The sequence below is a fragment of the Cryptomeria japonica genome, chromosome 3 (assembly GCF_030272615.1).
Source record: "Cryptomeria japonica chromosome 3, Sugi_1.0, whole genome shotgun sequence".
Taxonomy (NCBI): Eukaryota; Viridiplantae; Streptophyta; class Pinopsida; order Cupressales; family Cupressaceae; genus Cryptomeria; species Cryptomeria japonica.
Window position 1 is genome coordinate 735,289,835 of NC_081407.1, and position 14,406 is coordinate 735,304,240.

General features: G+C 34.0%; 1 protein-coding gene across 4 annotated transcripts in view; it reads right to left on the reverse strand.

The window, feature by feature from the left end:
• LOC131074915 (uncharacterized) overlaps positions 1-14,406 on the reverse strand; it is a 168,793-nt gene that overhangs the window by 78,719 nt on the left and 75,668 nt on the right. For 2 of the 4 annotated variants that reach the window (XM_058011652.2, XM_058011654.2), the window contains exons 2-7: positions 11,720-12,697; positions 11,528-11,605; positions 10,631-10,874; positions 4,460-4,645; positions 4,084-4,335; positions 3,372-3,480 (exon numbers count right to left, since the gene is read on the reverse strand). In XM_058011652.2, coding sequence (XP_057867635.2) covers positions 3,372-3,480; positions 4,084-4,335; positions 4,460-4,645; positions 10,631-10,874; positions 11,528-11,605; positions 11,720-12,535 — 1,685 coding nt within the window. In that variant the 5' untranslated portion in view covers positions 12,536-12,697. The remainder of the gene's footprint in view (positions 1-3,371; positions 3,481-4,083; positions 4,336-4,459; positions 4,646-10,630; positions 10,875-11,527; positions 11,606-11,719; positions 12,698-14,406) is intronic. The other 2 variants (XM_058011655.2, XM_058011653.2) reach the window with 2 other exon arrangements.

Genomic DNA, 14,406 nt, shown 5'->3' on the forward strand with positions numbered 1-14,406 from the left:
ATCACAAATTGTTCATTGCAAAAGTTTTGAGATCTGACTGACTCAACCCATCCTAAAGAGAGAGAGAACCCGATCACCCCTTGGCCACCTAAGAAACTACACTTCCTCGAGCAAAAGGCTAATAGGAAAAGACTAAAACTACCAACGACTAAGCTTAAGACAACTAACCTAGAAAGCGAAAAAGTGGGGATCCCCATTTGCAATGGGGCGATGTGTGAAAATGTCACAACAGTCAGCCAGCATACTAATCGGCAATATTAATTAAATGAGAAGTGGTGACTTCTTAAGGGCTGCGAGTCTCTTTGAATGGATGCATCCCTTCCAAGTGAAGAGGTATAACCCTCAACCATTTAAGGTATAAAAGGAAGGAGATTTGCTTGAGAGAGACACTAATCGAATGAAAGGAAAGAGATCAGAATGAATAATCCGATCTGGAAAAGACATTTGATTTGAAATCGCGAAATAGCCAATAAAGAGAAGAAATCTGATTAAATATTATCAGCCTAAGATTAGTAAGTTGACATGTGAAAACATGATATGAGTGTATCAATGCAATATTCTTTGCTGAAATTATATAGGGATAGTCGTAAATAAGTACATTAGTTCAATTGGAGTATTGTTTCCCAATTTAAGTAAATTAATTATATGTCTATTTGATAAATATGTTCATATAGTTAATCTATTTTGAATCAAATAGAAATGGATGCAAACCAGGAAGGCCGGTCAATCTTTCAAGTTCACGAAAGGTGAGATCCAACCTATCTTTCACCAAGTATGCCACCTTGAGATGGAGAGCTCATGGGCTAGGAGGTGTATGTATTGTCCCACCCCAATGTGCGACCAAATTTCTTTACTTTGTCAAACGCTTGGAGTACACTTGAATATGAATGGTTCTGAATATTATCATCTATTTGATTTGTTTAATGAGTTCATAACATTTTTCCCCTTCATATAATTTATCTCAAATTTCATAGAATCAAGGAGACATTATGACAAACAGTTTGCAATCATACCATATGACTGAATATTTAAAGTTTAAACTTTATGCACTGCTGTATACAACTCAGAAATTCAGAATGATGCACATATAATGCTTTGACCTTAGTGAACAGCAGAAATAATGAATTTCAGTATAAATACCTTCTTGTTATACAGGGATTGTGATGCACTGATCCAACCATTCAGATTTCGTTAACTGCCTATATGTTGCTAAGGCTTGTTGAACAACTTTGTCTTTCATGTCTTCAAACAATTTTGCTTGATGATTCATATTGTCCTGCAAAGTTTACCAAGTCATACCCACTCTACTAATTGCTTTGTCCCTACAACTTCTAACTTTTTGGGGGCTCGTTCTTTATGAAGAACCATTTCACTATTCATCTTCTGTTGTGCTAATCTGATATAATCCCAAGTGGAACATGAATCAAGACATGTCTTTGCCTTTATTTCATAAAGTGGGTTCTCTCAATGGACAAACCTTTTCGCATCCATTTCAAAAAGTGGATTATTTTCCTTGATCTTCATCTTTTTCACAAACTGTTGCTCCGTTACTAAATCTTCATCAACAAAAATTGTGTTTTGCTCCTCACTTTTTGGATAGTCTTCAAATTTTTCCATAGGTTTCTCCAAAGATTCTGTGTCTTAGCATGTTTCTTCTCTTTATTTTTTTGTTTAAATTTCTTTTCAGTGGCCATATTTGAAGAATCTCTTTCAACAAAAAATTCAATCATTTGCATTTTCTTGCAAATCTAATTTCTCTTCCATCTCTTTAATATCAACAATAGTTGCAGATGTGAAAATGTCTTCACACATCAGTGATAGATTTCTAAAGTATTCTTCTTCTCCACATCTATTAGGACTAACATTTAATGTCTCGTTAGACTCTAAAATCCGAGGTTCCTCACTATCTTCTCTCTTAAATGAACTATTGTCATGTTCAAAGTTTTCACACCAAAGCCTGATTTCTTTTGTTGTCCACTTCTTATTGCCAATGCTTGTGTTGTTACCACTCTTAGCCATGATTGTCTTGATATGACATGAAGCTCCAACTATTGAAATTCCAATATTATTTGTTGTGCTACAAGAACTCTTACCAAGGTCATCTAGATTCTCATTTTATGGCTGCCTACTAAACTTCCAGTCTTCATATTTTTATGGCACCCAGGTTTAAATAAATACCTAGCTGTAGCTTACGTCTCAAGTCCCAAGTTTGGGTTCCAAGTTTCAAATTTTGAAATTTATCTTTTATATTTAAATATTTATTAGTTTATAATGCTAACCAACCCAGCTATTTTATTTATTAATTTATAATGTTGGCCAACCCACCTATTTTATTTTTAAAAATTTACTAATTTATAATGCTAGCCGTCCAAGCTATTTTATTTTTAAATATCATTAATTTATAATGCTGGCTGAACCACCTATTTTATTTTTTATTAATTTATAATTTTATAATGCTGGCCAACCTAGCTATTTTATTTTTAAATATTCATTATTTTATAATGCTGGCCAAACCAGATAGAAAAGGATCATGACATTGATGATGATAAAACGGTAATATACTTTGTCTTTGATCATGAAATGAAACCAATTTCTTGGATAGAACAGAAGCAGACCACAGATAATACTGCAACTTGCATTCATTTCCATATGGTTAATTGGTGCTAGCTTGGGCATGTCCTTTGTAGGTACAAGAATTATCTATGTTACAAAAGAGTCCTGTCACTTTGTAATTTATCTGCTACTAGAATCTTTTCCTTCAACATCCATTTCTTACAACATCACATGTTACTCCTTTCAACGTTGTCCACGAGATAATTTATGCATCACTCTCATCCAATAGCTAATTGAGCCTTATTTATTCTTGTTTGTTAACTTGATAGATATGAGCTCATTCAGATTTTCCAAACAATTACTTGACTCTGTCCAGCAGATGTTAAGTGCCATATTTCAGCACTGCTAATAAATGTCAGAGTAGCAATCCATGTTTCCACACTTATTCATGGAACATTTAGCAGCTGGATTATTTTCTATGTTCTTTTTTCATCCCCTGTTTTAAATGACATTGAAATTCAAATTTGGCATATGCTTTATGTTTGAGAAATAACGAAAAAGAAGGACATGAGTGACCAGCAAAATTACTACTAGATGATTTGAGCAATTTTTCAAGATTATCGTTTTATATGGAAGTTGCAATTTTGTAATTCCAAGATACTATTATAGTGTTCTTTGCTTGGAAGTCATTATCATCCTGCTGGCTATCATGGTGTTGATCAAGCTAGTGAAATTCATTCTCTCTCAAATAAGTTAGCTCCTTTGGAACAAACACAAAGCTTTCATTGAAAGAAAACAACACAAAAGAAATATTTTACCCATGTCGCCGTCGTGTCTTGGCTTTTGGATGTAAATCCTGAAGCGGAGTTTCCTCCTGCAGAGACTTAGCAGAATCAACAGTTTTAGGTCCACTCTCTTCATCTGTCCCTGAAAAGACATACCATACTATTGATCTTATTAAAAGAACTTTTAATTATAATAAAAATAAATCAACAATATCTCATTTTTCACAACTCCAATATTCTTAGGAGGGGCATGTCAATAAAACAGGGCCTAACATGCAAAAATAAGCCTTCAAAACCATTGTTAACGCTACTGCTGCATATTTCAACACAAATTTCAATTCAATTTTCCCATGTGTCTCCAGAATGAATATTGTCACAATCTTGAAGCAACAAAAGAAGGCATCTTTATAGATGAAATATCCAGATTGAGAAGATTTCTCCATTTTCAATCTTGCATCTTTCCTAGCCTTAGACCAATTTGATTTTAAAAGAGCCTTCATATCTTCACTCTAAAATTAACATCAAATCTGATCCCTTGAATCACTTAGATGATTTCCTTCAAAAGAGCTATAGTTCTTCTGACAGACTCGGCATACAACTGGAATGCTCCAGGGGTCAATATCTATTAATTTCATTACCCAAACTTCCTAGGTACCATAACATTGAACAGATTAACAAATCTATATAAATCAATGCAAGAAAGCATATCAATATGAAAAGAAATAGGAAAGGAAACCACAAATACCAATTGACGTGGGATCTTCCTTCTCAATAATTGATCCATTGTTCTCTTGAGTTTCATATTCAAATATTGATTTTTTAATCTTAACTTTCATCCCTTTGTTTTTTATCACAGGATCTTTCAGAGTAGACTCTAAAATATCCATTTCTGCCTTTGATTCTTGAACATAATGTTGAACTTTAATTTCTTCAACAGCTTTCTGGCAAACCTTCTCTTCCCTTCTCCCGCTCTCTTCAGCTACCTGCTCAACTAAAACTGAAAAAAGGAAGCTATCAACAAGCAAGAGAAACTGCTGACAAATATAACATAACATTCATGTTAAGAAAACCTGATAACAGACATATTCATTAGACACTGCAGAGGAGATATTCCAAGATACCTTGTTCATCCTTCAATTCTGAAACATTCAAAGAAAGCTGTTCAGGTGTAATGAAATTCGTCTTGCCTGTTTGTGTCTCTTTGTTTCCATCTGGATTCTCTCTAACTTGATGTTCCATCTCTGACTCATCCAGTCCATCATGTTCATGACTTAAAATAGCATCTCCTTGCCCAGAATTTTGTCCACCTTAGATGTAGATTTGGTACACCACTTTATATTAAATTTCGGACAAAATTTAAGAATATTGTAATATACGAGGAAAACCAAAGTTTAGCATGACATCAAAATAAACCAACTCCAAATATGAAATATCCTATGGTGTTTGTATAATATAATACATAGTTAACTATGGGATGCACTTAAATATTTTACTGCAGATCTGTAAGGTAGATCTCACCCTCAACTGCCAGACATTCACATTGGATGTTATTTGACTAATTTCACATATACCTCTGATAGCAATCATAAGATTAACCTGGAACATTTTGTAAGTGTTTTCTATATGGTAGTTTAAATTTGCATATTTAATTGGTTTTCTGGATCATATGTATATTTCTCAAGGTGATTTTGTGAATTTTACAGGTATAGGATTAATTGAATTTTTAAACAGTTTTTCCCTCATCGGCACACGTTCTTTCAACTCAGAAATAATTTAGCCCATTTTCTTCCTCTTTCTCAGCTACTGTAAAGTGATTATCATCATATTGGAAGGATTTTTGGGCAATTAGAGTGCAATTTGACAGGTATTTCTATGGCATTTTTCAGTTCTTTTTTATTCTTTTCTATTCTCTACTAGTGTTCTTTCAATCTATACAATTGCAGTGCAACTGTTCAAGAATGTCATCCACTAGGAGGCAAGGTACCATGCAAGGTAGTAAGGGCCTCTCCTAAAAGCATGGCACAAACAATATGATAAAAGGTGTGGCATCCAATTATTGTGGGTTTATTATGAGAAGACGCATACACCTCAGGTACCACCTCACACAATTCCCTGGCCAAGATGTTAAGTTTTATGATCACGAGGAGGATAGAGTGATGCAAGTGATAAATGCTCTCAATTCTGGCCATGAGGAGAAAGGACAAAAACAAGAGGACAAGAGAAGCAATTGCAGCTGTCATAAATTACCCCCACGAATCAGCTAGAGACTCTTCTAATTGCCCATAGGTTCACCTTCCATCCACAAAAGAGAGTTCAAGCCAATTTATATTAAAAATCTTCTTTATTCATCATAAAAGTTACTGAATCAATAGAGGTACCAAACATCCCAGAATTGGAATCAACAAGAAAACATCTATGGAATCATCCAAGGTTTGGCATTTTTCACATCAAACCAATTTGCCAAAACCCTCATGATTCTGTAAATGATGTGGTGTTTCCAAACAATTCCAAGCACTAATTGATTTTTCATTGACTTTTCAACTATGGAAAACCCTAAAACATGACATTTGATTCTTTTACTTAGTAGTGAAACATTGACAAAAGTTCGTTCAAAGGGTTTTTCATTTTTGTTGGTGTAAACACAAACGCGAATAGGACAAACTAAGTTACAAACAAGTGTTTGCCACCATAGCTTGATAGTCCTAAGTGGATCTACAATACCATTGATATAGGGCTTTTTGATTCTAATTTTAACCTTCATTTCAATATTCATTATTTTAATTTATTTTTCATTTCAAAATGTAATATTCAAAATTAAAAATGGTACCTATAAAATAAATATATTATATACTTTATTTTTTGATTAAATGGTAAATACTATACTATTAAATATAAATATTAATATGTTAAATAAATAATGTAAAATAACTCAATTTTTCTATAAATCTAAAATTAATAAATATTAAATAATGCACAATATAATTTTTGCTTGTTGCAATAAAAATATATGAATATTGTTCATTATTTATTTTGATATTAATTTTAAAGAATGCACAATGTAATTTTTAGTTGCAATTTTGCACTAATCAAATATATAAATATTGCTCATTATTTATTTTGATTTGTATGTATTTACTATCAAATGAACAGTTAAATTTTTATTTGCATATCCTTCCTACACTTGTAAATTTGTAATACACTAAGTTACTTATAGTTATACAGATCATTTTTATTTTTTTCAAGTAATTAGTTCAATTTTATAATGTATTACATTGGATAATTGAACTATACAATAAAATACAAATTAAAATTATATTATAGGATGAAACAAAATATGAAACTTCAGGGTCCACTATTTGTAAATTGCTTTAGCTTCATTATTTTTTAAACTTCTTTTTGCAAGCCTGATGCACAAAGATTATCATTGCATTGTTAGGATGGCAACCAATTCTAGCTTTGATGGCAAACCCTCCCTCAAAATTGACTCACCTCCACCTTTGTGTAGTCATGTAGAAACGGCACAACCGATTCCAAGTGGCAAGACATGTTTGGATGTGCAATAGGCATGATCAACAATATACAAACTCGTACAGTCAAATGAAAGCCCATTTGTGTGTCATTCCTAGATTGTGAATCCAAGTCTGTTCAAGAAAACCTCGTGTAGTTATGTCAACTTATATAATAGCAAAACATATCAAAGAGCAAGAGGAAGGAGATGTAAGAGTTGTCAATAGAATGGGGCATCCTTTGAGGAGACGAAGGGGTTCAGAAGACCACCTACTTCTCCATCTCATAATCATAAGAGTCGTCCCTAATATTTTAGTGGAAAGCCATCCAATTTTGGTTAGGAATGAAGAAGAATCCATTAATGTGAAGAGAGAAAAGGGACCATTAGAGAGGGCGTTTAAGAATGATGTTAGAGAGATTGTTGACAAAACCATTGCGAGATGTCTCTATTCAACTGGTTTGTCCTTCAATGTTATTTGACCACTGTATTGAGAAGACGTGATAAGAAAAGTAAATGTAGCTTTAATGGAATACATAGACCTAGGTTATGAGAAGGTGTGTAGCACCTTAATGTCAAAGGAGATCAAACATACGAAAACTACAATGGCTCCCATTATGGCCTCATGGAAAGAAAAAGGGGTGTCTATCATTTCCAATGGATAGAAGTATGCAAAAATTAGGTCGTTAAACAACATGATTTCAGTGTACCCTAAAGGCGCAATGCTTTTGAAAGTCATGGATTTTGAAACGTAGGTGAGCGATGCGCAATTACTTGTCGACATCATTATATAGTGCATTCAAGAAGTGGGTCCTCAAAGTGTTGCACAAGTCATAACAAACAATGCAAAGAATTGTCGAGTGGCTGGTATGATTTGAGACATGATTCTCACATATACTTTGGAAACCTTGTGTTGTACTCGCTCAACCTCATGCTACAAAAGTTAAGTAGGGAAACAAATTGGATCAAACAAGTCTATGTTGAGGCCAAAGAGATCAAAATGTTCATCACAAAACACCACAAATTGCAAGCCATTTCTAAATCATTCTCTCAACTAGTGCTACTAAAGGTAATTCAAAAAATGCAACTTTTAAATTTTACATTTTCTTTAGCTATTTAATTTTTCAAATTTAAGTATACATTGTTCTTTGTTTTTAACTTTTTAATTTTTTATTTACAAATAGTTTGTGAGACTAGATTTGCATCCAACACAATTGTCTTGAAATGATTTGCGAGGGTGTGAGAGGCACTTTTTGGCATTGTCATAAATGAATAATGGCCCATATGGAGGCAATCCAACGCTAAGAGGGAAACAAATGTAAAGCAAATGATTCTAGATGACACTTGGTCGGATAATGTGGAATATTTTCTTAGTTTTACAGAGCCTGTCATGTGTATGATTCGCTTGACATTGTTAAGCAATACTTGGGAGAGGTTTAAATGACATCAACTCAATGATAGAGAAGATGAAATCCATCGAGCAAGATCCTAAAGAAATTTTCTTCAAAGAGGTGCAATCAATTTGTATTGAGCAATGGAACAAAATGAGCACCACACTCCATCTTCTTGCCTTTGCGCTGACTCCTAAATATTACAATGAAGAGATCCTTGCTATGCCAACAACGATGCCACCATACCTTGATGCAAAAATCAGCAAAGGGTTTAGAAAAGCACTTACTAAACTCTTCCCTAATCTTGATATGGAAGATGCACTTACAAGCAAGTTTGTTGGTTTTGCAGCCTCCACTCGTCAAAGTGTTTTCCCTCTCTATGACATATGTAGGAAGGATGCTCACTCTTCGTGGTACCTCAACAGCCATAAATTGCCACACCTCAAAGTTCTTGCACTAAAAAATTTATCGCAAGATTGCAACTTGTTACCCATTCTCTAAATTTGATTTAATTCATTTAAAAAATTACTATTTTCAATTTTGAAGTTTGATTTACAATTTATTAATTTAACAATTCTAACAAGAGCTCCCTTTGCTTTAGTAGCTTGCTAGTTCTTCTTCATATAAATAGAATTGGAGTACATAATCCATCCACTCAATGAAGCGCAACTGAATGGCATCAAGTAAAACATAGGAGCTGGCATATGTGCATTCCAACTTGTGCCTTCTTACTCAAAAAGATAATGAGTACAAGGAAGGGGCAACAATATTGTGGGAAGTAGAACCAAAGCAAACTGACTTCGATCTTTCTTCTATAGCACAATCTTCAGTTTTTGAGGAGTTGAGTAGCCAACATACTTTTTTAGTCCAAGTGGCAGTGGGGTGCCATGAGGCTCTCCTAATCTCCTTGCATCATCTAATGTTAATATGATGATTATAATATTGATGATGATCTGTATGTTATTGATTAGTGATTACTAATTGCATTAGTTTATTAGTTTAATATGGAAAAATGATTATTTATCATGACATTCAAATTTGATCCTTTTGATATTGAATTACTAAATTTAAATTAGTATATTATGTTTCAAATTTGGAAGTTGTAATGGTTTTCTTTAGCATATGAATGATATATTTTATTCTGAACTTAATTTTGTTTTAAGGCTACAAATAAATACATACACACACACACACACACACACACACACACACACACATGTATGCTTTTTATATGGACGCACCCAAAATGTACCCAACCCCCCCAAAAAAATGTCATATTGGTGTATCACACACATGTATCCATAGTACATACCCCTATCCAATTCTGTTTTGGTAACTTTGCCTCACAATATTATTGGTGCACAGCCTTCATTCAACGTGCAGCTTCAATCAAGGCAAGTACCATGAAATGACAATACAGGTACTACTTATTGTACTATGATTACATAGCATTCAATGTGCAACTCAATTTAACAATCACCCAAAACTTGGTAATGCATATGAAAGCGATTATAGGTCTGCAACACTGGATTTTTAACTGATATGAGGGGCAAACATGTCTAAATCACTTCCAAAAGCACTTAGAAATAACGAACAGCAACCAATTAATAAATTTCACAAACACTCAGAACTTGGTAGTGTGTAAGAAAGTCGTTGCAGGTCTGCAACATTGAACAGGTCCGATGTTTGCAGGTCAAAACAGCTACAAAATTCATCAAACACCTTCCAAAAACATCAAAGAATACCTCCCAACATTACCCAGCAGCAACATACACCACCAGCACCACCAAACAGCAACAAAGGGGCCAAGGAATGCAAGGAATCATACCCAGCATTAATTTCCCCTATATTTTATATAGCTGTCCCCCAGCAGTCCCCAAAATTGGCAAAAAAATCACCATCCTGACATCCCGTCTTCTCGTCCTGGAAACTCAGGTAACATAGGTTCTTCCTCATTACTCTATACCCACAAATGACCACTGTAGAGAAATTTATTGAGAGTGTTTTGAAACCACTTTCCTCTCTGACAGGATAGGTTTTTTGATGCAGTTCGCATACACCTATATAACAGATATAAAAGTATTTTCTGACTTGTATATACCACTATTAAATACTTATTATTCAAAAGGTTCCTTATGCATATAAATTCATTTTTGTTAAATATGGAAACAAAGCATGAACTGTAGAAATATACTCTGACATATTTATATTTAGAAAACAGTATACCAGTGCCTGTATCCAGACACCCTAGCAAGTGGTAACTATGAAAACAGGACACTCAAACCAGATAACTATATTTTATCATATTACAAGTCACTGAAGCACATGCTGTAACTATCATCTGTTATTGAAAATAAAACTTATTATCAGGTCAGAAAAGGAAGAAAGAGGCACACCAGCTGTTCTCTTTGGTGACTCATAGTATAAGCCAGCTGCAGTCCAATACTTAACAAAATTCTTTTTCACCCTTTTCATAAGATCCAAAATGGGATCCCCTTTTCTGTTGTATGTATAGCAATTCTCCCAGATAAACTGAACGTCCTTAAAAACCTCCCTAGAGTTCCTGTACTTCTCACCTCTTTCCAATGCACTGCATATTGTGCCCAGGTCCATCGGTGTGTCTATGATATCAAAATAATCCTGGAGCCAGAAAGATTCTGAGCCTTTGTTATCACTTTGTTGCATTAGAATGAAGATAATTAGGAAGAACAAACTGCATATCTATATAAAGTTCTACCATGTTTCATTGTAAGGTTGCCAGTTTCTATTTTACTACTGTTAGAAGCAAACTCTGCAGTTTCTTTGTGTAAGGAATAAGAGGATAGTTAATGGCAATTGGTCAAATAAAAGATAACAATCCTCTTATTCTTCAGACAAAGAAACTGCTAAGTTGCTTGCTTAGTACATTACAATGAAAAATGGTAGAATACACATATATAAAGGATGAATGATTCACACAAGTTCCTCAAAATCATTAACAAAGATGATAGACTCATACAGAAACAAGATAGTATGACCAAAAGATCTAAATTCAGATGAAATCCAACATAAAAATCACACTAAAGAGGCCCTTGTTACTTTGTAAACACAAACTTTACATGGGAGATCCAATAAACCATTAGAAGAAAGGAGAAGAATTCCCATAATGCAGAGCTAACCAGAATTATTTATTTATTTATACAAACAATACTCCTTTATCTTTTAGCTTCTTGTGAAGTGGAATAAAAAACTCAACAATTTGCATATTTCCTTACTGAAAGTATTTTTTGTGATTCATAAAACTATATACTCACTGGGATTCCAAGAGCAACAGGATTCACTGGAGTATTGAAGGGTTCTGCCGCATCCATTTTCATGATTTTCTTAACAACCTGATTAAACACATTTACCAGTAAAAAGTTAACTTCGTATTCCAAGCTGTCAATCAACCCTGCCTATAGATGAGAAAAAATTCATTTATCCAGGAATTGAGTAAGCCAACCAACCGTCAAAGCATCCTTCAATTCTTTTTCATTGTACTCAGACTGATCGCCTGGACCTTTCTCGAAAGCAAGAGATTGCATTCTAGGTTTCTGATGTATTGGTACCATATTTTTCTCCTGATTTTCTGAGTTACTGTGCAACTTCTCCATTTCACCGTGAATTGGGCTGCTTCTCATTTCATTATTTGGAGGCCTGCCTTGCCTAGGAGGGGTTGGCTGATCAAGAGGCCTTGCAGGCTTCAAGACTATATTGCCTAGCTTCTCTGGGTTGTCTGAAGCAGACTTCTGGTGTTTCTTCATATACTTTGGTGAAATTTCATTGTCACTACTTGTTGACTTTTCAGGAGGAACAGAAGATCCTTCTTGAGACTTTGATGTTTTAACCTTTACTTTCAAATGTCTTCGTCTCTGTTGAAATGGTTCCATGCTTTTTACTTCAACTGGTTCAACATTGACTCTATTTCTCCCTGTAATAACCTGCCTTTGATCACTCATCCTAGCACCTTCTTCAACCCCCTCTTTGCCTGCATTGTCATCTTCATCTAATAGATCTTCTTCACCTGTTGGAACAGACTGCATGGTTGAAACCTTGCTAAACATGAAAGGTTGTTTATCCTTTGCTTTCCTTTCTCCAGCCCTAGGGGCCCTCTTTCGCTTGAGACCTCCAGTTATGACTGGAAAAAAACCTTCACCATGATGTGCATAGGTGTCACTGTCAATTGGAAGACCCTTGAATTGGTTTTGAGTTCCTTCTGATTGGTCAATATCTGCTGCTTTATTTGCACCTTTAAGCTTTATCTTTGGTCTAAAAATCTCCATTAGATAGCCAGTGCTTCTGAAAAGAATTGTGAGACTTCCAGGAATGTCGCAACAAATCTGTATGTAATTGGTCACAAGAGAACAAGTTACAAGTAGCTAAATGTGCTCATGCTTAATGATTCTGGAAATCACTTCTAGGCTCTGAAGCTTGTAGAGCATAGTCTGCAATGTAACATTGTGAAGAAATATATTGTTGTTATCGTGCAGCAACAGATATAGCTCAACAATTTGAATAAGATGAAATAGATCAAAGAACATTGCAAACTATTCCAAATGAAATATTGCTAGTAAAACATTGATAAAATTCCAGGTTATGAACATATCATCAAGGACATGAAAACAAACAGAAAAAACATTTTTCAATCCAGCCACTGGAGATTAACCTTAATAAAAAATTACAAAATTTAAATTGCTGATATTCAAGAGACTTCTAGAAAAAAGAATAATCTATAAAAGAGAACTAGTAAAATCTGCAGATTGCAGAAAAGAAAAGAAAGTTGGTTTATAAGAAGGTCATGTAAGGCATGGCTGTGTTTACCAGAACCTACAATTGCAATTAGAAAGGACAGACATGTTTACTTTATGGCCAATAAAGGACTTATTATACAGGTAAAGTTCTTGAATCTTAGGAGATACATGAAAGGATGAATGTAAGCAGCAATTATTTTATTTTTATTTATTTAAGAGTTATTTTATTTTATTTTATTTATTTAAGAGTTAATGTATTGTTATTTTATTTACTTAAAGAGTTATTTTATTTTATATACATTGCTTCCTTTTTTATTTGAAGAACTATTTTTATTTACTTTAGAGTTCTCTTATAGTTTTTATTTACTTTAAATATATATTCATCGTGTTTTGGTTTTTATATGCCAGGTCACGACATGATGCTCTATGCCTTGTTACTATAGAATGCCTCTCGATGTAATTATCTTTAGAAATGGGTAATATCAAAGTGACAAAACTATTAAATTTACTTAAATCACAACTTTACAATGATTGAAGTTAAAAATGATGATAATATGGGCCTTAATGAAGACCCCATTACTAATTGTATTGTTTTAATATTGAATAATCAATATCTATGATGACATTTAAGTTTCCCTGATTGATATAGAATTAATATATTGCATTTTAAATAAATTAGTATAAGGGATTTTTGGCCAAGTGGAAGGGCAATCCGGTAGAAGATGCCACATGGATCTCAAAGGCTGAACTTGAGCGATTGGATCACATCCGGGACCTGCAACATACATTTCAAATAACCGCAGGGGTTTAATGCAGGAGCATCCCAGAAAACCAACGATTGGACCTAAAGAGGGAGGCATGCAGAACTTTTGCAAACCTTGTAAAGCCCACACAGCATGTCACACGATGGATAGGGGGCTAGATGACATCCAAATGGGTCCACACCAAACCAAATCTGATTTTGGACCTTCAAACATCCGGGGCCGACACACACGTTACGATGACAATTGCACCTAGGGTCCAAATGAGGCTAACGCGAATCATTTCTAGTGTTTGGAGCTGATATATAAACACCTTGAGGATCTCTAAAGAAGGGTATCAGTAGTTAGGGGAAGGTCGATCCATATGTGTGTGTGTATGTGTATATATGTACATATATATATGGTATATGTTTATATATATACAATGCATGGTATCTGTATATATATATATATATATGTGGTATATAAACATGTCCCATACTATATGTGTGTATGTGTGTATATATGTATATATATGGTATATATATATCATGCATATATATACCATGGATATATATGTGGATTATATATATATATCTCTGTGTGTGTGTGTGTGTGTGTGTGTGTGTGTGTGTGGAATATATATATATATATATATAATGC